Source organism: Eucyclogobius newberryi, unplaced genomic scaffold, assembly GCF_026437365.1.
Source record: "Eucyclogobius newberryi isolate DKJ021-1_F unplaced genomic scaffold, fEucNew1.0.hap1 SCAF_18, whole genome shotgun sequence".
Taxonomy (NCBI): domain Eukaryota; kingdom Metazoa; phylum Chordata; class Actinopteri; order Gobiiformes; family Gobiidae; genus Eucyclogobius; species Eucyclogobius newberryi.
In genome coordinates, this window is record NW_027315812.1 from 4099611 (window position 1) to 4119610 (window position 20000).

General features: G+C 46.6%; 1 protein-coding gene across 1 annotated transcript in view; it reads left to right on the top strand.

Moving 5' to 3' along the window:
• Positions 1–6613: 6613 nt before the first annotated feature.
• The window catches only part of tnfsf10 (TNF superfamily member 10), a 22000-nt gene continuing 8613 nt past the window's right edge, over positions 6614–20000 (top strand). Inside the window, exon 1 of the mRNA XM_072451255.1 lies at positions 6614–6772. Coding sequence (XP_072307356.1) covers positions 6665–6772 — 108 coding nt within the window. The 5' untranslated portion in view covers positions 6614–6664. The remainder of the gene's footprint in view (positions 6773–20000) is intronic.

Sequence of the window (20000 nt, forward strand, 5' to 3'; positions counted from 1 at the left end):
TCTCTCCTCTCTCTCTCCTCTCTCTCCTCTCTCTCTCCTCTCTCTCTCTCTCCTCTCTCTCTCTCTCTCCTCTCTCTCTCCTCTCTCTCTCCTCTCTCTCCTCTCTCTCCTCTCTCTCCTCTCTCTCTCTCCTCCCTCTCTCCTCTCTCTCTCTCCTCTCTCTCTCCTCTCTCTCCTCTCTCTCTCCTCTCTCTCTCTCCTCCCTCTCTCCTCTCTCTCTCCTCCCTCTCTCCTCTCTCTCTCCTCCCTCTCTCCTCTCTCCTCTCTAGTATAAACATTGAATCCGTCATCTTTAATTAAAAACAACAGTGACTCACTGTTCGTCTCTTTCACTTCATAAAGCTGCAACAGGAATTTACTATTATTAATAATATTAATACATATTAATAATGATAATAATTAATTAATGAACCAGGTCTAAACCAGGATCGATCTGTTCAAACTTGTCCTGGTTTAGACTTGGTTTAGTCCTGGTTTAGACTTGGTTTAGTCCTGGTTTAATCTCAAACACAGATTTATCTCTATTTGGTTTAAAATGTGTTGAATAAAGTCGACTTCTGTAAAGATCATTTTTCACATGAATCAGAACTAAACAAGTCCAGACCAGGACAAACCTCCAGCTGTTTTTAAGCCTCACATCAAACTTGGTCCCTGGTCCCATGGCCCCCACATATGCAGAGGCGGAGTGAGGGTGGAGTGAGGGTGCAGAGGCGGAGTGAGGGTGGAGTGAGGGTGCAGAGGTGGAGTGAGGGTGGAGTGAGGGTGCAGAGGTGGAGTGAGGGTGGAGTGAGGGTGCAGAGGTGGAGTGAGGGTGCAGAGGTGGAGTGAGGGTGCAGAGGTGGAGTGAGGGTGCAGAGGTGGAGTGAGGGTGGAGTGAGGGTGCAGAGGTGGAGTGAGGGTGCAGAGCATCCTGAGCAGATAGTTAGAGAAGAGGAACGAGGGAAGAATTCCTGCTCCACCCTCAGCACCACCTCCACCGCCTCCAGCAAAGGAACGATCTTCACCGCGGCCAGTGCAGGATTCGTTCCCCATAGGGTCTTCATCAAAGGCCTTGGACCCATCTGTGACAGGCCCGTCATCGCCCCTGCCCTCAGACCAGCCCTGGGTCCCTCCTGCAACATCTACTCCCACTACAGATTCCTCACTCTCCTCCCCATCTCCACCCTCCCCTAGGGGTTTTCTGCCATCTTGAATGTTTGATCAAATCAGGCTCCTCCTACTGCTGTTTCTTTAGACGCATCACACAGATGGGAAAACAAAATGCGAGTCAGGCCCAATCTGAGACATTTGATTCATATTCCTTGTGAATACATAAGGCCCCAACAAAAAAGGGGGTGGAGTCTGTGCAATCTTCAGAGATGAAATAATTACCCACAGTCCTTTGGAGTGTTTTCATCATTTGAGTATGTCTCCTTTAAAATGGAGCTAAAACAGTCTCATTCTCTTCATTGTTTTACACAAGCCTCCCCAGCACTGACAACGTTTGATTGATGATTTTACTGAGACGTTTCAGTTGCACAGACTTTGATGGTTTGGTCATTACAGGTGATTTCAATGTTCATGTGGAGAATATTTGTGACAGAAACGCTCAAGAGTTTGATGCTGTCCTTGAAACCTTCAGTCTTACTCAGCATGTGAGAGGCCACACCCACAGCAGAGAGGCCCCACCCACAGCAGAGAGGCCCCACCCATAGCAGAGAGGCCCCACCCACAGCAGAGTGGCCCCACCCACTGCAGAGTGGCCCCACCCACTGCAGAGTGGCTCCACCCACAGCAGAGTGGCTCCACCCACAGCAGAGTGGTTCTACCCACAGCAGAGTGGCCCCACTCACAGCAGAGTGGCCCCACCCACAGCAGAGTGGCCCCAGCCACTGCAGAGTGGCCCCACGCACTGCAGAGTGGCCCCACCCACTGCAGAGTGGTCCCACCCACAGCAGAGTGGCCCCACCCACTGCAGAGTGGCTCCACCCACAGCAGAGTGGCCCCACCCACTGCAGAGTGGCTCCACCCACTGCAGAGTGGCTCCACCCACTGCAGAGTGGCCCCACCCACTGCAGAGTGGCTCCACCCACTGCAGAGTGGCCACACACATCAATGTGGTGGATGTTGCTCTGTCTGATCATTTCTGTGTCTTTGACATGTCTGTTTTTCCCAAACCACCGGCTGGTCCTGCAGCTGTTCAGAGGAGACATCCTCCTGAACACTGACACAGGCAAAGCCTCAGTCTTAATTCTGTTAGATCTGAGTGCTGCTTTTGACACTGTCGATCATGGGATCCTCTTACAGAGACTAGAGGACTGGGTGGGCATCACTGGCACTGCCCTAAACTGGTTAAGGTCCTATCTGGAAGACAGAAAGTACTTTGTGTCTCAGACCACATGCCCCTGACCTGTGGGGTTCCCCAAGGGTCAGTCCTGGGACCCCTTCTGTTCAACCTCTACATGCTGCCGTTAGGTCATGGACCGGCCTCCTGCTGGTGTCCAGAGTCAGGACTAAACATGGACCGGCCTCCTGCTGGTGCCAGAGTCAGGACTAAACATGGACCGGCCTCCTGCTGGTGCCAGAGTCAGGACTAAACATGGACCGGCCTCCTGCTGGTGCCAGAGTCAGGACTAAACATGGACCGGCCTCCTGCAGGTGCTAGAGTCAGGACTAAACATGGACCGGCCTCCTGCTGGTGCCAGAGTCAGGACTAAACATGGACCGGCCTCCTGCTGGTGCCAGAGTCAGGACTAAACATGGACCGGCCTCCTGCTGGTGTCAGAGTCAGGACTAAACATGGACCGGCCTCCTGCAGGTGCTAGAGTCAGGACTAAACATGGACCGGCCTCCTGCTGGTGCCAGAGTCAGGACTAATTTTGTTTTACAAATAACTTGCTTCGCCTTTCGTTTGCTGCATGTCCGTCCCCTCTCTCGTCCCCGGTTCCTGTCTCAAACTCGTCTCACGTCTCTTGAGTCTCTGAATGTCCCGTGCTCGCTCTTTACCCCCCGGTCAGTGTTCATAAAAGTGCTGTAACTGATGCGAGCGTTCGGACCCCCAGCAAAGTGAAACCGGAGCAGCTCGGGGCCCCTCGGGAATCGAACCCCGCGCCCCGTGATTGGGCCCAGATGTGAGCCGCCGACTGGGCCAAGAACGGCTCGGACAAAACAGAGTACTACAGCTGAAGTACTGCAGTGACAAAGTACTGCAGTGACAGAGTACTACAGCTGAAGTACTGCAGTGACAAAGTACTGCAGTGACAGAGGACTACAGATGAAGTACTGCAGTGACAGAGGACTACAGCAAAAGTACTGCAGTGACAGAGGACTACAGCAAAAGTACTGCAGTGACAGAGGACTACAGCAAAAGTACTGCAGTGACAGAGGACTACAGCTAAAGTACTGCAGTGACAGAGGACTACAGCAAAAGTACTGCAGTGACAGAGGACTACAGCTAAAGTACTGCAGTGACAGAGGACTACAGCAAAAGTACTGCAGTGACAGAGGACTACAGCTAAAGTACTGCAGTGACAGAGGACTACAGCTAAAGTACTGCAGTGACAGAGGACTACAGCTGAAGTACTGCAGTGACAGAGGACTACAGCAAAAGTACTGCAGTGACAGAATACTACAGCAAAAGTACTGCAGTGACAGAATACTACAGCAAAAGTACTGCAGTGGCAGAGGACTACAGCTAAAGTACTGCAGTGACAGAGTACTACAGCTGAAGTACTGCAGTGACAGAGGACTACAGCAAAAGTACTGCAGTGACAGAATACTACAGCTAAAGTACTGCAGTGACAGAATACTACAGCAAAAGTACTGCAGTGACAGAGGACTACAGCAAAAGTACTGCAGTGACAGAATACTACAGCTAAAGTACTGCAGTGACAGAGTACTACAGCTGAAGTACTGCAGTGACAGAATACTACATCAGTACTGCAGTGACAGAGTACTACAGCTGAAGTACTGCAGTGACAGAGTGCTACAGCTAAAGTACTGCAGTGACAGAATACTACAGCAAAAGTACTGCAGTGACAGAGTACTACAGCTAAAGTACTGCAGTGGCAGAATACTACATCAGTACTGCAGTGACAGAATACTACAGGAAAAGTAATGCAGTGACAGAGTACTACAGCTAAAGTACTGCAGTGACAGAATACTACAGCAGTACTGCAGTCACATAGTACTACAGCAGTACTGCAGTCACATAGTACTACAGCAGTACTGCAGTCACATAGTACGACAGCAGTACTGCAGTCACATAGTACTACAGCAGTACTGCAGTCACATAGTACGACAGCAGTACTGCAGTCACATAGTACTACAGCAGTACTGCAGTCACATAGTACTACAGCAGTACTGCAGTCACATAGTACTACAGCAGTACTGCAGTCACATAGTACTACAGCAGTACTGCAGTCACATAGTACTACAGCAGTACTGCAGTCACATAGTACTACAGCAGTACTGCAGTCACATAGTACTACAGCAGTACTGCAGTCACATAGTACTACAGCAGTACTGCAGTCACATAGTACGACAGCAGTACTGCAGTCACATAGTGCTACAGCAGTACTGCAGTCACATAGTACTACAGCAGTACTGCAGTCACATAGTACTACAGCAGTACTGCAGTCACATAGTACGACAGCAGTACTGCAGTCACATAGTGCTACAGCAGTACTGCAGTCACATAGTACTACAGCAGTACTGCAGTCACATAGTACTACAGCAGTACTGCAGTCACATAGTACTACAGCAGTACTGCAGTCACATAGTACTACAGCAGTACTGCAGTCACATAGTACTACAGCAGTACTGCAGTCACATAGTACTACAGCAGTACTGCAGTCACATAGTACTACAGCAGTACTGCAGTGAAGGCAGATCTACATTAGAGTTCTGATTTCCTAAACATTTCTAAATGTTGCTTTGATTAAGTTGTGTATTATATTTGGAGTAACTGTAATATGAAACTAATTACTTTTACTTCAACACTGTTCAGTTCATGACTCTTTGTGCAACAAATGTGTGTCCGCCTTTTTACATGTGTTTGCAATCAGTGTATATGACTTACACTAGACCTGGTTTAGTCCTTATTCAGACCAGGTTTAGACCTGGTTTAGACCTGGTTTAGTCCTGGTTTAGTCCTGGTTTAGACCTGGTTTAGACCTGGTTTAGACCTGGTTTAGACCTGGTTTAGTCCTTATTCAGACCAGGTTTAGACCTGGTTTAGTCCTGGTTTAGTCCTGGTTTAGTCCTGGTTTAGTCCTGGTTTAGTCCTGCTTTAGTCCTGGTTTAGACCTGGTTTAGTCCTGGTTTAGTCCTGGTTTAGACCTGGTTTAGTCCTGGTTTAGCCCTGGTTTAGCCCTGGTTTAGTCCTGCTTTAGTCCTGGTTTAGACCTGGTTTGGTCCTTATTCAGACCAGGTTTAGACCTGGTTTAGTCCTGGTTTAGTCCTGGTTTAGACCTGGTTTGGTCCTTATTCAGACCAAGTTTAGACCTGGTTTAGTCCTGGTTTAGTCCTGGTTTAGCCCTGGTTTAGACCTGGTTTAGTCCTGGTTTAGACCTGGTTTAGTCCTGGTTTAGTCCTGGTTTAGACCTGGTTTGGTCCTTATTCAGACCAGGTTTAGACCTGGTTTAGTCCTGGTTTAGTCCTGGTTTAGCCCTGGTTTAGACCTGGTTTAGACCTGGTTTAGTCCTGGTTTAGTCCTGGTTTAGACCTGGTTTAGTCCTGGTTTAGCCCTGGTTTAGACCTGGTTTAGTCCTGGTTTAGACCTGGTTTAGTCCTAGTTTAGACAAACACTGGACAAACACATTGTGATAAAAACAAGTGTTTGGTGTAGATAGTGTCGTTTCCATGGTGATATTCAGACTGTCGTGAGACTCGAGGTCAGAGTGAGAAAACACAGATAAAACTGAACTCAAACATGAGACTCTAATGTGAACGTGATGATCAGGATCGCTCTGGAAAGTTACACACTGCATCTTTACACTGTAACCGTGAGTGACCTGTGAGTGACCTTTGAGTGACCTGTGAGTGACCCGTGAGTGACCTGTGAGTGACCTTTGAGTGACCTGTGAGTGACCTTTGAGTGACCCGTGAGTGACCTTTGAGTGGCCTGTGAGTGACCTTTGAGTGACCTGTGAGTGACTCTAGTCCAGACCCTGGTCCAGGTCTGTTTTCAGATCCTCCCATTGATAAGACTCACAATAAACTATGGCCCCGGGCCCCGGGCCCCGGCCTATCAGTGTTTTAACAGTGGCCACGGAACAATCCACACGCGCCGGGACGCTTTAGAGACGCTTTAGAGACGCTTTAGAGACGCTTTAGAGACGCTTTAGAGACGCTTTGAGACGCTTTATTAGACACAGAGCGCACTAGAACCCTCACAGTATCAGGCCCCTGAGCGCTACCCTCACGGTGGGGCCCTCATGGCGCAGCTCCACCTTTAACACACCGGAGCGCACACAGCCCCGCCCCCGCTCGTGCCCTTGCTCAGGTCCAGGGGCTTTCTCCCGTGAGCCTTTGTTCCTGCTGCGCACTTCAGCCCGGCTCTTGAGGCTCCTGAGGCTCCTGAGGCTCCTGTGGCTCTTGAGGCTCCTGAGGCTCCTGAGGCTCCACAGGCAGACGTGGCCGCACACGGAGCTCCAGACGCGGGCACGGTGCGCTCCGGGCCGCGATGACGAGCTCCGGGCCGCGGCTCGGGCCGCTGCTGCTCGCCGCGGTGCTGCTCCAGACCGTGGCCGTGACGATCACCGTGTTGCACTTCACGTCGGCGCTCAACGCGGTAAGACGCACTTCACACGCGTGTAAGACGCACTTCACACGCGTGTAAGACGCACTTCACACGCGTGTAAGACGCACTTCACACGCGTGTAAGACGCACTTCACACGCGTGTAAGACGCACTTCACACGCGCTTCACTTGTTTGAACTTGTTTGAACTTTTGTCGCACTGAATACAAGTGTCACGTGTTATAATAATGCATTAAAGCCCCAGTACGTAACTTTATTTTTGAGACAAAAATGACTGAAATCAAAGCAGTTTGAATGTTGTTGTTGCACAAACACAAGAACCTGCGGCTCGTTTCCATGGAAATGATCCTGACTGTAATATTCCAGAGTGTGGCATTAGACGTGTCTCATGAAGAACACGACAAAGTATCGATATCACAATATCGACTAACTCATAATAATAATATTATTATTAATATTATTATATTAATGCAGCTTTGCCGCACAGAGACCGTGACTCTTTGAATAAAAATGTGGATAACTTTTGATGGTCCTGAAGATGAGTCTCACCAGATTTCAGGTTAATAGGGCAAAAGCCCTGAGGGGGAGGAGTTTGTGAAAGTCTAAAGTGTAAACATGTTCTGGCGATTTCCCCATTGGAATAACATGGGAGGTTTTGGTCATCGCTACGGCAACGCCATAACAATTATGACATGGGTCTCATTGACTTTTTTGATGGGGATGCTAAAATTGAGTTGTTTATCAAATTTCATATAATTTCGCAAAATTAAACATTTAACCTCCATATAAAATCTGTAGGGGGCGCTGTGGCGCCAAATTAATTTATTTCACTTCAAGTAGGTTTAGGGCAAAGAGTTTAACAACTGATTCTAATTTGACGCAATTCGGACTTTATCTGCGCAAACGGCAGAAATGTTAAATTTGGGAGATTTCTGAAATTCTAGCTACAGTTTGCGGCTTCGCCGCACAGAGACTGTGACAGGGTCAATGTAATTTGGATAACTTTTGATGTCCCACTCCTCAGTAGCATTTTCACCAAATTTCAGCTTTTTAGAGCCAACGCCCTGGGAGGAGTTCGTAAAAGTACAACGTTTGGAAAAACTCCGAAGTCATGTTTAGCCATTTTTGAAGCAATATGGCCGACATTTGGTTGGGCGGACGGCGTTGCCGTAATAATATTTTTTACTTCTCTTGTCACCATCTACCTCTGCGCCAAATTTCATGATTCTACGATCAGATTTTTTTTGGGTCATTTCCCATCTCTCAATGCATTTTTGGTACATTTGGGGGCGCTGACGCGCCAATTTTTTTTATTTTAGAAAAGGGAAATAGCCAGAATGTAGAGAGGCACGATTTTTAGAGGTGTGCAAGTTTTTGTGACTTTTCGTCAATGTTCACTGGGTGAAAAATAGGGGGGTTGGTCCCGAGAAGAAGAAGAAGAAGAATAATATTCCGATGCGAAAACAATGTTTCCCATTTTTCAAATATCATAAACTATACATTTTCGGAAAGCGCTCGCGCTTTCCTACCTCATGGTGTGGGTCCCTGGTCACTGACGGGTACTTTCGATAATTTTGAGTGGGCTCCGCCCACTTTGTGTTTTTGGCCCTCTATACAGTAATAATGTTCAATTGTTGCATTACATGTTTATATGCACGGAACATGCAAGAGATGGAACGTGTTCGTGAGCTACTTAGCGCAAATGAGTGCTTTATATGGGGATGACGACCGCTTCGCTTCGCGGTCGTCATCTCAATTTAAAGTGCTCGTTTAGTGCGCACTTTTGCACGGGCTTCGGCCGTTTACAACGGTAATGTTCCATTTTCCTACTACTAATTAGTATGCACGGGGCGTGCATGAGTGAAGGAGTGCGTTAGTGAGTGTTAAGAGCGTTTCGCGCTCGATTTCGTGCGCACTACGTGCGCACTTTCGCAGCCGCGCTTCGCACGGCCTTAAGAGATTAATAGGCCTCTCGCAGCTTGTGGCGCTCGGGCCTAATAAAAGGTTCATATTTATCCATGATTTTCCTTTTTCAGTCAAAATTCCTTGAATAAGTCTTGGTCTTGTCTCAATTAAGTTTTTATCTAGTTTTAATTATTATATATATAGCTCTATATATATATATATATATATTCCTTGGCTCCGCCCATGACATGAACGCCTTGTTTCCTGCTGAAGTCTAATGTTTCCTGTCTCGACCGCTTTTCATGCTTCAGAAGTTATGATCACGATGTGTCTGCGACAGGTGAAAGTGACAGGTGAAAATTAAAGCTGGAGGGCTTTGTTTACATTTCGGTATAAACTTTTACTTTCACTTCATTAATCCACAAACAAACAAACAAACAAACAAACACAGGGCAAAATGAAATGCCAATAAAACAATCAATAAAATAAAAACACACATTTATTATTTATTTCATTCTGTTCACAACCTTAGAGCTGAACATTAGAGCTGAACCTTAGAGCTGAACATTAGAGCTGAACATTAGAGCTGAACCTTAGAGCTGAACCTTGAGCTGAACATTAGAGCTGAACATTAGAGCTGAACATTAGAGCTGAACATTAGAGCTGAACATTAGAGCTGAACATTAGAGCTGAACCTTGAGCTGAACATTAGAGCTGAACATTAGAGCTGAACATTAGAGCTGAACATTAGAGCTGAACATTAGAGCTGAACATTAGAGCTGAACCTTGAGCTGAACATTAGAGCTGAACATTAGAGCTGAACCTTAGAGCTGAACATTAGAGCTGAACATTAGAGCTGAACATTAGAGCTGAACATTAGAGCTGAACCTAGAGCTGAACATTAGAGCTGAACCTTAGAGCTGAACATTAGAGCTGAACCTTAGAGCTGAACCTTAGAGCTGAACCTAGAGCTGAACCTTAGAGCTGAACCTTAGAGCTGAACATTAGAGCTGAACATTAGAGCTGAACCTTTGAGATGAACCTTAGAGCTGAACCTTAGAGATGAACCTTAGAGCTGAACCTTAGAGCTGAACCTTAGAGCTGAACATTAGAGCTGAACCTTAGAGCTGAACCTTAGAGCTGAACCTTAGAGCTGAACCTTAGAGATGAACCGTAGAGATGAACCGTAGAGATGGACATTAGAGCTGAACATTAGAGATGAACCTTAGAGCTGAACATTAGAGCTGAACATTAGAGCTGAACATCAGAGCTGAACATTAGAGCTGAACATTAGAGCTGAACATTAGAGCTGAACCTTAGAGCTGAACATTAGAGCTGAACATTAGAGCTGAACATTAGAGCTGAACCTTAGAGCTGAACCTTAGAGCTGAACATTAGAGCTGAACATTAGAGCTGAACCTTTGAGATGAACCTTAGAGCTGAACCTTAGAGCTGAACCTTAGAGCTGAACATTAGAGATGAACCTTAGAGCTGAACCTTAGAGCTGAACCTTTGAGCTGAACCTTAGAGATGGACATTAGAGCTGAACATTAGAGATGAACCTTAGAGATGAACCTTAGAGCTGAACCTTAGAGATGGACATTAGAGCTGAACATTAGAGATGAACCTTAGAGCTGAACCTTAGAGATGAACCTTAGAGCTGAACATTAGAGCTGAACATTAGAGCTGAACATTAGAGCTGAACCTAGAGCTGAACCTTAGAGCTGAACATTAGAGCTGAACATTAGAGCTGAACATTAGAGCTGAACCTTAGAGCTGAACATTAGAGCTGAACATTAGAGCTGAACCTTAGAGCTGAACATTAGAGCTGAACCTCAGAGCTGAACCTTAGAGCTGAACCTTAGAGCTGAACCTTAGAGCTGAACCTTAGAGCTGAACATTAGAGCTGAACCTTTGAGATGAACCTTAGAGCTGAGCCTTAGAGCTGAACCTTAGAGATGGACATTAGAGCTGAACATTAGAGCTGAACCTTAGAGATGAACCTTAGAGCTGAACCTTAGAGATGAACCTTAGAGCTGAACCTTAGAGCTGAACCTTAGAGATGGACATTAGAGCTGAACATTAGAGCTGAACCTTAGAGATGAACCTTAGAGCTGAACCTTAGAGATGAACCGTAGAGATGAACCGTAGAGATGGACATTAGAGCTGAACATTAGAGATGAACCTTAGAGCTGAACCTTAGAGCTGAACATTAGAGCTGAACATCAGAGCTGAACATTAGAGCTGAACATTAGAGCTGAACATTAGAGCTGAACATTAGAGCTGAACCTTAGAGCTGAACCTTAGAGCTGAACCTTTGAGCTGAACATTAGAGCTGAACCTTAGAGCTGAACATTAGAGCTGAACATTAGAGCTGAACATTAGAGCTGAACCTTAGAGCTGAACCTTAGAGCTGAACATTAGAGCTGAACATTAGAGCTGAACCTTTGAGATGAACCTTAGAGCTGAACCTTAGAGCTGAACCTTAGAGCTGAACATTAGAGATGAACCTTAGAGCTGAACCTTAGAGCTGAACCTTTGAGCTGAACCTTAGAGATGGACATTAGAGCTGAACATTAGAGATGAACCTTAGAGATGAACCTTAGAGCTGAACCTTAGAGATGGACATTAGAGCTGAACATTAGAGATGAACCTTAGAGCTGAACCTTAGAGATGAACCTTAGAGCTGAACATTAGAGCTGAACATTAGAGCTGAACATTAGAGCTGAACCTAGAGCTGAACCTTAGAGCTGAACATTAGAGCTGAACATTAGAGCTGAACATTAGAGCTGAACCTTAGAGCTGAACATTAGAGCTGAACATTAGAGCTGAACCTTAGAGCTGAACATTAGAGCTGAACCTCAGAGCTGAACCTTAGAGCTGAACCTTAGAGCTGAACCTTAGAGCTGAACCTTAGAGCTGAACATTAGAGCTGAACCTTTGAGATGAACCTTAGAGCTGAGCCTTAGAGCTGAACCTTAGAGATGGACATTAGAGCTGAACATTAGAGCTGAACCTTAGAGATGAACCTTAGAGCTGAACCTTAGAGATGAACCTTAGAGCTGAACCTTAGAGCTGAACCTTAGAGATGGACATTAGAGCTGAACATTAGAGCTGAACCTTAGAGATGAACCTTAGAGCTGAACCTTAGAGCTGAACATTAGAGCTGAACCTTAGAGATGGACATTAGAGCTGAACATTAGAGATGAACCTTAGAGCTGAACCTTAGAGCTGAACCTTAGAGATGGACATTAGAGCTGAACATTAGAGATGAACCTTAGAGATGAACCTTAGAGCTGAACCTTAGAGCTGAACCTTAGAGCTGAACCTTAGAGCTGAACATTAGAGATGAACATTAGAGATGAACCTTAGAGCTGAACCTTAGAGCTGAACCTTAGAGCTGAACATTAGAGATGAACCTTAGAGCTGAACCTTAGAGCTGAACCTTAGAGATGGACATTAGAGCTGGACATTAGAGCTGAACATTAGAGATGAACCTTAGAGATGAACCTTAGAGCTGAACCTTAGAGCTGAACCTTAGAGCTGAACCTTAGAGCTGAACATTAGAGATGAACATTAGAGATGAACATTAGAGCTGAACCTTAGAGCTGAACCTTAGAGCTGAACATTAGAGATGAACCTTAGAGCTGAACCTTAGAGCTGAACATTAGAGATGAACCTTAGAGCTGAACCTTAGAGCTGAACCTTAGAGCTGAACCTTTGAGCTGAACCTTAGAGATGGACATTAGAGCTGAACCTTAGAGCTGAACCTTAGAGATGGACATTAGAGCTGAACATTAGAGATGAACCTTAGAGATGAACCTTAGAGCTGAACCTTAGAGCTGAACCTTAGAGATGAACCGTAGAGCTGAACCTTAGAGATGGACATTAGAGCTGAACATTAGAGATGAACCTTAGAGCTGAACCTTAGAGATGAACCTTAGAGCTGAACATTAGAGCTGAACATTAGAGCTGAAAATTAGAGCTGAACATTAGAGCTGAACATTAGAGCTGAACCTAGAGCTGAACCTTAGAGCTGAACATTAGAGCTGAACATTAGAGCTGAACATTAGAGCTGAACCTTAGAGCTGAACATTAGAGCTGAACATTAGAGCTGAACCTAGAGCTGAACCTTAGAGCTGAACCTTAGAGCTGAACCTTAGAGCTGAACCTTAGAGCTGAACATTAGAGCTGAACCTTTGAGATGAACCTTAGAGCTGAGCCTTAGAGCTGAACCTTAGAGCTGAACCTTAGAGATGGACATTAGAGCTGAACATTAGAGCTGAACCTTAGTGATGAACCTTAGAGCTGAACCTTAGAGATGAACCTTAGAGCTGAACCTTAGAGCTGAACCTTAGAGCTGAACATTAGAGATGAACCTTAGAGATGGACATTAGAGCTGAACATTAGAGATGAACCTTAGAGCTGAACCTTAGAGATGAACCTTAGAGCTGAACCTTAGAGCTGAACATTAGAGATGAACCTTAGAGCTGAACCTTTGAGCTGAACCTTAGAGCTGAACCTTAGAGCTGAACCTTAGAGCTGAACATTAGAGCTGAACCTTTGAGATGAACCTTAGAGCTGAGCCTTAGAGCTGAACCTTAGAGATGGACATTAGAGCTGAACATTAGAGCTGAACCTTAGAGATGAACCTTAGAGCTGAACCTTAGAGATGAACCTTAGAGCTGAACCTTAGAGATGAACCTTAGAGCTGAACCTTAGAGCTGAACATTAGAGCTGAACCTTAGAGATGGACATTAGAGCTGAACATTAGAGCTGAACCTTAGAGATGAACCTTAGAGCTGAACCTTAGAGCTGAACATTAGAGCTGAACCTTAGAGATGGACATTAGAGCTGAACATTAGAGATGAACCTTAGAGATGAACCTTAGAGCTGAACCTTAGAGCTGAACCTTAGAGATGAACCTTAGAGCTGAACCTTAGAGCTGAACATTAGAGATGGACATTAGAGCTGAACATTAGAGATGAACCTTAGAGCTGAACCTTAGAGCTGAACCTTAGAGATGAACCTTAGAGCTGAACCTTAGAGCTGAACATTAGAGATGAACCTTAGAGCTGAACATTAGAGATGAACCTTAGAGCTGAACCTTAGAGCTGAACCTTAGAGCTGAACATTAGAGCTGAACATTAGAGCTGAACCTTAGAGCTGAACCTTAGAGCTGAACCTTAGAGCCGAACCTTAGAGCTGAACATTAGAGATGAACCTTAGAGCTGAACATTAGAGCTGAACATTAGAGATGAACCTTTGAGCTGAACCTTAGAGCTGAACATTAGAGCTGAACATTAGAGCTGAACATTAGAGATGAACATTAGAGATGAACCTTAGAGCTGAACATTAGAGCTGAACATTAGAGCTGAACCTTAGAGCTGAACATTAGAGCTGAACATTAGAGCTGAACCTTAGAGCTGAACCTTAGAGCTGAACATTAGAGCTGAACATTAGAGATGAACATTAGAGATGAACCTTAGAGCTGAACATTAGAGCTGAACCTTAGAGCTGAACATTAGAGCTGAACATTAGAGCTGAACATTAGAGCTGAACCTTAGAGCTGAACATTAGAGCTGAACCTTAGAGCTGAACCTCAGAGCTGAACCTTAGAGCTGAACCTTAGAGCTGAACCTTAGAGATGAACCTTAGAGCTGAACATTAGAGCTGAACCTTAGAGCTGAACTTTAGAGCTGAACCTTAGAGCTGAACATTAGAGATGAACATTAGAGATGAACCTTAGAGCTGAACATTAGAGCTGAACATTAGAGCTGAACATTAGAGCTGAACATTAGAGCTGAACATTAGAGCTGAACATTAGAGCTGAACCTTAGAGCTGAACCTTAGAGCTGAACATTAGAGCTGAACCTTAGAGCTGAACCTCAGAGCTGAACCTCAGAGCTGAACCTTAGAGCTGAACCTTAGAGATGAACCTTAGAGCTGAACATTAGAGCTGAACATTAGAGCTGAACCTTAGAGCTGAACCTCAGAGCTGAACCTCAGAGCTGAACCTTAGAGCTGAACCTTAGAGCTGAACATTAGAGCTGAACATTAGAGCTGAACATTAGAGCTGAACATTAGAGCTGAACATTAGAGCTGAACCTTAGAGCTGAACCTTAGAGCTGAACATTAGAGCTGAACATTAGAGCTGAACCTTAGAGCTGAACATTAGAGCTGAACATTAGAGCGTGTGTTTCCAGCCGTGGCATGTTTCACACAGATAAAGAACAGTTCAATACCAGGAAGTGTCGCCGCGGCGACAGGAACACGTCACCTTTAAAACTCAAAACAACAACGTGAGTCAAACAGGTCATTTCAGTCTCATTTAAGTGATAATGATGAAAGAGTTTATAATATTTATAAACTCTATTATTACATTTATGATTATGAACCGTAATAACCATCGTTCACATTGTTATTGACGTGAATCATTGTTTTTCAAATGTTAAGAATACGTCATGGATACGACACACTGTTGATGTCTGTGTGTTGCAGAGGTGGTCGTCATGGATACGACACACTGTTGATGGTCTGTGTGTTGCAGAGGTGGTCGTCATGGATACGACACACTGTTGATGGTCTGTGTGTTGCAGAGGTGGTCGTCATGGATACGACACACTGTTGATGTCTGTGTGTTGCAGAGGTGGTCGTCATGGATACGACACACTGTTGATGGTCTGTGTGTTGCAGAGGTGGTCGTCATGGATACGACACACTGTTGATGGTCTGTGTGTTGCAGAGGTGGTCGTCATGGATACGACACACTGTTGATGGTCTGTGTGTTGCAGAGGTGGTCGTCATGGATACGACACACTGTTGATGGTCTGTGTGTTGCAGAGGTGGTCGTCATGGATACGACACACTGTTGATGTCTGTGTGTTGCAGAGGTGGTCGTCATGGATACGACACACTGTTGATGGTCTGTGTGTTGCAGAGGTGGTCGTCATGGATACGACACACTGTTGATGGTCTGTGTGTTGCAGAGGTGGTCGTCATGGATACGACACACTGTTGATGGTCTGTGTGTTGCAGAGGTGGTCGTCATGGATACGACACACTGTTGATGGTCTGTGTGTTGCAGAGGTGGTCGTCATGGATACGACACACTGTTGATGGTCTGTGTGTTGCAGAGGTGGTCGTCATGGATACGACACACTGTTGATGTCTGTGTGTTGCAGAGGTGGTCGTCATGGATACGACACACTGTTGATGTCTGTGTGTTGCAGAGGTGGTCGTCATGGATACGACACACTGTTGATGGTCTGTGTGTTGCAGAGGTGGTCGTCATGGATACGACACACTGTTGATGGTCTGTGTGTTGCAGAGGTGGTCGTCATGGATACGACACACTGTTGATGGTCTGTGTGTTGCAGAGGTGGTCGTCATGGATACGACACACTGTTGATGTCTGTGTGTTGCAGAGGTGGTCGTCATGGATACGACACACTGTTGATGGTCTGTGTGTTGCAGAGGTGGTCGTCATGGATACGACACACTGTTGATGGTCTGTGTGTTGCAGAGGTGGTCGTCATGGATACGACACACTGTTGATGGTCTGTGTGTTGCAGAGGTGGTCGTCATGGATACGACACACTGTTGATGTCTGTGTGTTGCAGAGGTGGTCGTCATGGATACGACACACTGTTGATGGTCTGTGTGTTGCAGAGGTGGTCGTCATGGATACGACACACTGTTGATGGTCTGTGTGTTGCAGAGGTGGTCGTCATGGATACGACACACTGTTGATGTCTGTGTGTTGCAGAGGTGGTCGTCATGGATACGACACACTGTTGATGGTCTGTGTGTTGCAGAGGTGGTCGTCATGGATACGACACACTGTTGATGTCTGTGTGTTGCAGAGGTGGTCGTCATGGATACGACACACTGTTGATGGTCTGTGTGTTGCAGAGGTGGTCGTCATGGATACGACACACTGTTGATGTCTGTGTGTTGCAGAGGTGGTCGTCATGGATACGACACACTGTTGATGGTCTGTGTGTTGCAGAGGTGGTCGTCATGGATACGACACACTGTTGATGGTCTGTGTGTTGCAGAGGTGGTCGTCATGGATACGACACACTGTTGATGGTCTGTGTGTTGCAGAGGTGGTCGTCATGGATACGACACACTGTTGATGTCTGTGTGTTGCAGAGGTGGTCGTCATGGATACGACACACTGTTGATGGTCTGTGTGTTGCAGAGGTGGTCGTCATGGATACGACACACTGTTGATGGTCTGTGTGTTGCAGAGGTGGTCGTCATGGATACGACACACTGTTGATGGTCTGTGTGTTGCAGAGGTGGTCGTCATGGATACGACACACTGTTGATGGTCTGTGTGTTGCAGAGGTGGTCGTCATGGATACGACACACTGTTGATGGTCTGTGTGTTGCAGAGGTGGTCGTCATGGATACGACACACTGTTGATGGTCTGTGTGTTGCAGAGGTGGTCGTCATGGATACGACACACTGTTGATGTCTGTGTGTTGCAGAGGTGGTCGTCATGGATACGACACACTGTTGATGGTCTGTGTGTTGCAGAGGTGGTCGTCATGGATACGACACACTGTTGATGGTCTGTGTGTTGCAGAGGTGGTCGTCATGGATACGACACACTGTTGATGGTCTGTGTGTTGCAGAGGTGGTCGTCATGGATACGACACACTGTTGATGTCTGTGTGTTGCAGAGGTGGTCGTCATGGATACGACACACTGTTGATGGTCTGTGTGTTGCAGAGGTGGTCGTCATGGATACGACACACTGTTGATGGTCTGTGTGTTGCAGAGGTGGTCGTCATGGATACGACACACTGTTGATGGTCTGTGTGTTGCAGAGGTGGTCGTCATGGATACGACACACTGTTGATGTCTGTGTGTTGCAGAGGTGGTCGTCATGGATACGACACACTGTTGATGTCTGTGTGTTGCAGAGGTGGTCGTCATGGATACGACACACTGTTGATGGTCTGTGTGTTGCAGAGGTGGTCGTCATGGATACGACACACTGTTGATGGTCTGTGTGTTGCAGAGGTGGTCGTCATGGATACGACACACTGTTGATTGTCTGTGTGTTGCAGAGGTGGTCGTCATGGATACGACACACTGTTGATGTCTGTGTGTTGCAGAGGTGGTCGTCATGGATACGACACACTGTTGATGGTCTGTGTGTTGCAGAGGTGGTCGTCATGGATACGACACACTGTTGATGTCTGTGTGTTGCAGAGGTGGTCGTCATGGATACGACACACTGTTGATGGTCTGTGTGTTGCAGAGGTGGTCGTCATGGATACGACACACTGTTGATGGTCTGTGTGTTGCAGAGGTGGTCGTCATGGATACGACACACTGTTGATGGTCTGTGTGTTGCAGAGGTGGTCGTCATGGATACGACACACTGTTGATGGTCTGTGTGTTGCAGAGGTGGTCGTCATGGATACGACACACTGTTGATGTCTGTGTGTTGCAGAGGTGGTCGTCATGGATACGACACACTGTTGATGGTCTGTGTGTTGCAGAGGTGGTCGTCATGGATACGACACACTGTTGATGTCTGTGTGTTGCAGAGGTGGTCGTCATGGATACGACACACTGTTGATGGTCTGTGTGTTGCAGAGGTGGTCGTCATGGATACGACACACTGTTGATGGTCTGTGTGTTGCAGAGGTGGTCGTCATGGATACGACACACTGTTGATGGTCTGTGTGTTGCAGAGGTGGTCGTCATGGATACGACACACTGTTGATGTCTGTGTGTTGCAGAGGTGGTCGTCATGGATACGACACACTGTTGATGTCTGTGTGTTGCAGAGGTGGTCGTCATGGATACGACACACTGTTGATGGTCTGTGTGTTGCAGAGGTGGTCGTCATGGATACGACACACTGTTGATGGTCTGTGTGTTGCAGAGGTGGTCGTCATGGATACGACACACTGTTGATGGTCTGTGTGTTGCAGAGGTGGTCGTCATGGATACGACACACTGTTGATGGTCTGTGTGTTGCAGAGGTGGTCGTCATGGATACGACACACTGTTGATGTCTGTGTGTTGCAGAGGTGGTCGTCATGGATACGACACACTGTTGATGGTCTGTGTGTTGCAGAGGTGGTCGTCATGGATACGACACACTGTTGATGGTCTGTGTGTTGCAGAGGTGGTCGTCATGGATACGACACACTGTTGATGTCTGTGTGTTGCAGAGGTGGTCGTCATGGATACGACACACTGTTGATGGTCTGTGTGTTGCAGAGGTGGTCGTCATGGATACGACACACTGTTGATGTCTGTGTGTTGCAGAGGTGGTCGTCATGGATACGACACACTGTTGATGGTCTGTGTGTTGCAGAGGTGGTCGTCATGGATACGACACACTGTTGATGTCTGTGTGTTGCAGAGGTGGTCGTCATGGATACGACACACTGTTGATGGTCTGTGTGTTGCAGAGGTGGTCGTCATGGATACGACACACTGTTGATGGTCTGTGTGTTGCAGAGGTGGTCGTCATGGATACGACACACTGTTGATGGTCTGTGTGTTGCAGAGGTGGTCGTCATGGATACGACACACTGTTGATGTCTGTGTGTTGCAGAGGTGGTCGTCATGGATACGACACACTGTTGATGGTCTGTGTGTTGCAGAGGTGGTCGTCATGGATACGACACACTGTTGATGGTCTGTGTGTTGCAGAGGTGGTCGTCATGGATACGACACACTGTTGATGGTCTGTGTGTTGCAGAGGTGGTCGTCATGGATACGACACACTGTTGATGGTCTGTGTGTTGCAGAGGTGGTCGTCATGGATACGACACACTGTTGATGGTCTGTGTGTTGCAGAGGTGGTCGTCATGGATACGACACACTGTTGATGGTCTGTGTGTTGCAGAGGTGGTCGTCATGGATACGACACACTGTTGATGTCTGTGTGTTGCAGAGGTGGTCGTCATGGATACGACACACTGTTGATGGTCTGTGTGTTGCAGAGGTGGTCGTCATGGATACGACACACTGTTGATGGTCTGTGTGTTGCAGAGGTGGTCGTCATGGATACGACACACTGTTGATTGTCTGTGTGTTGCAGAGGTGGTCGTCATGGATACGACACACTGTTGATGTCTGTGTGTTGCAGAGGTGGTCGTCATGGATACGACACACTGTTGATGGTCTGTGTGTTGCAGAGGTGGTCGTCATGGATACGACACACTGTTGATGTCTGTGTGTTGCAGAGGTGGTCGTCATGGATACGACACACTGTTGATGGTCTGTGTGTTGCAGAGGTGGTCGTCATGGATACGACACACTGTTGATGGTCTGTGTGTTGCAGAGGTGGTCGTCATGGATACGACACACTGTTG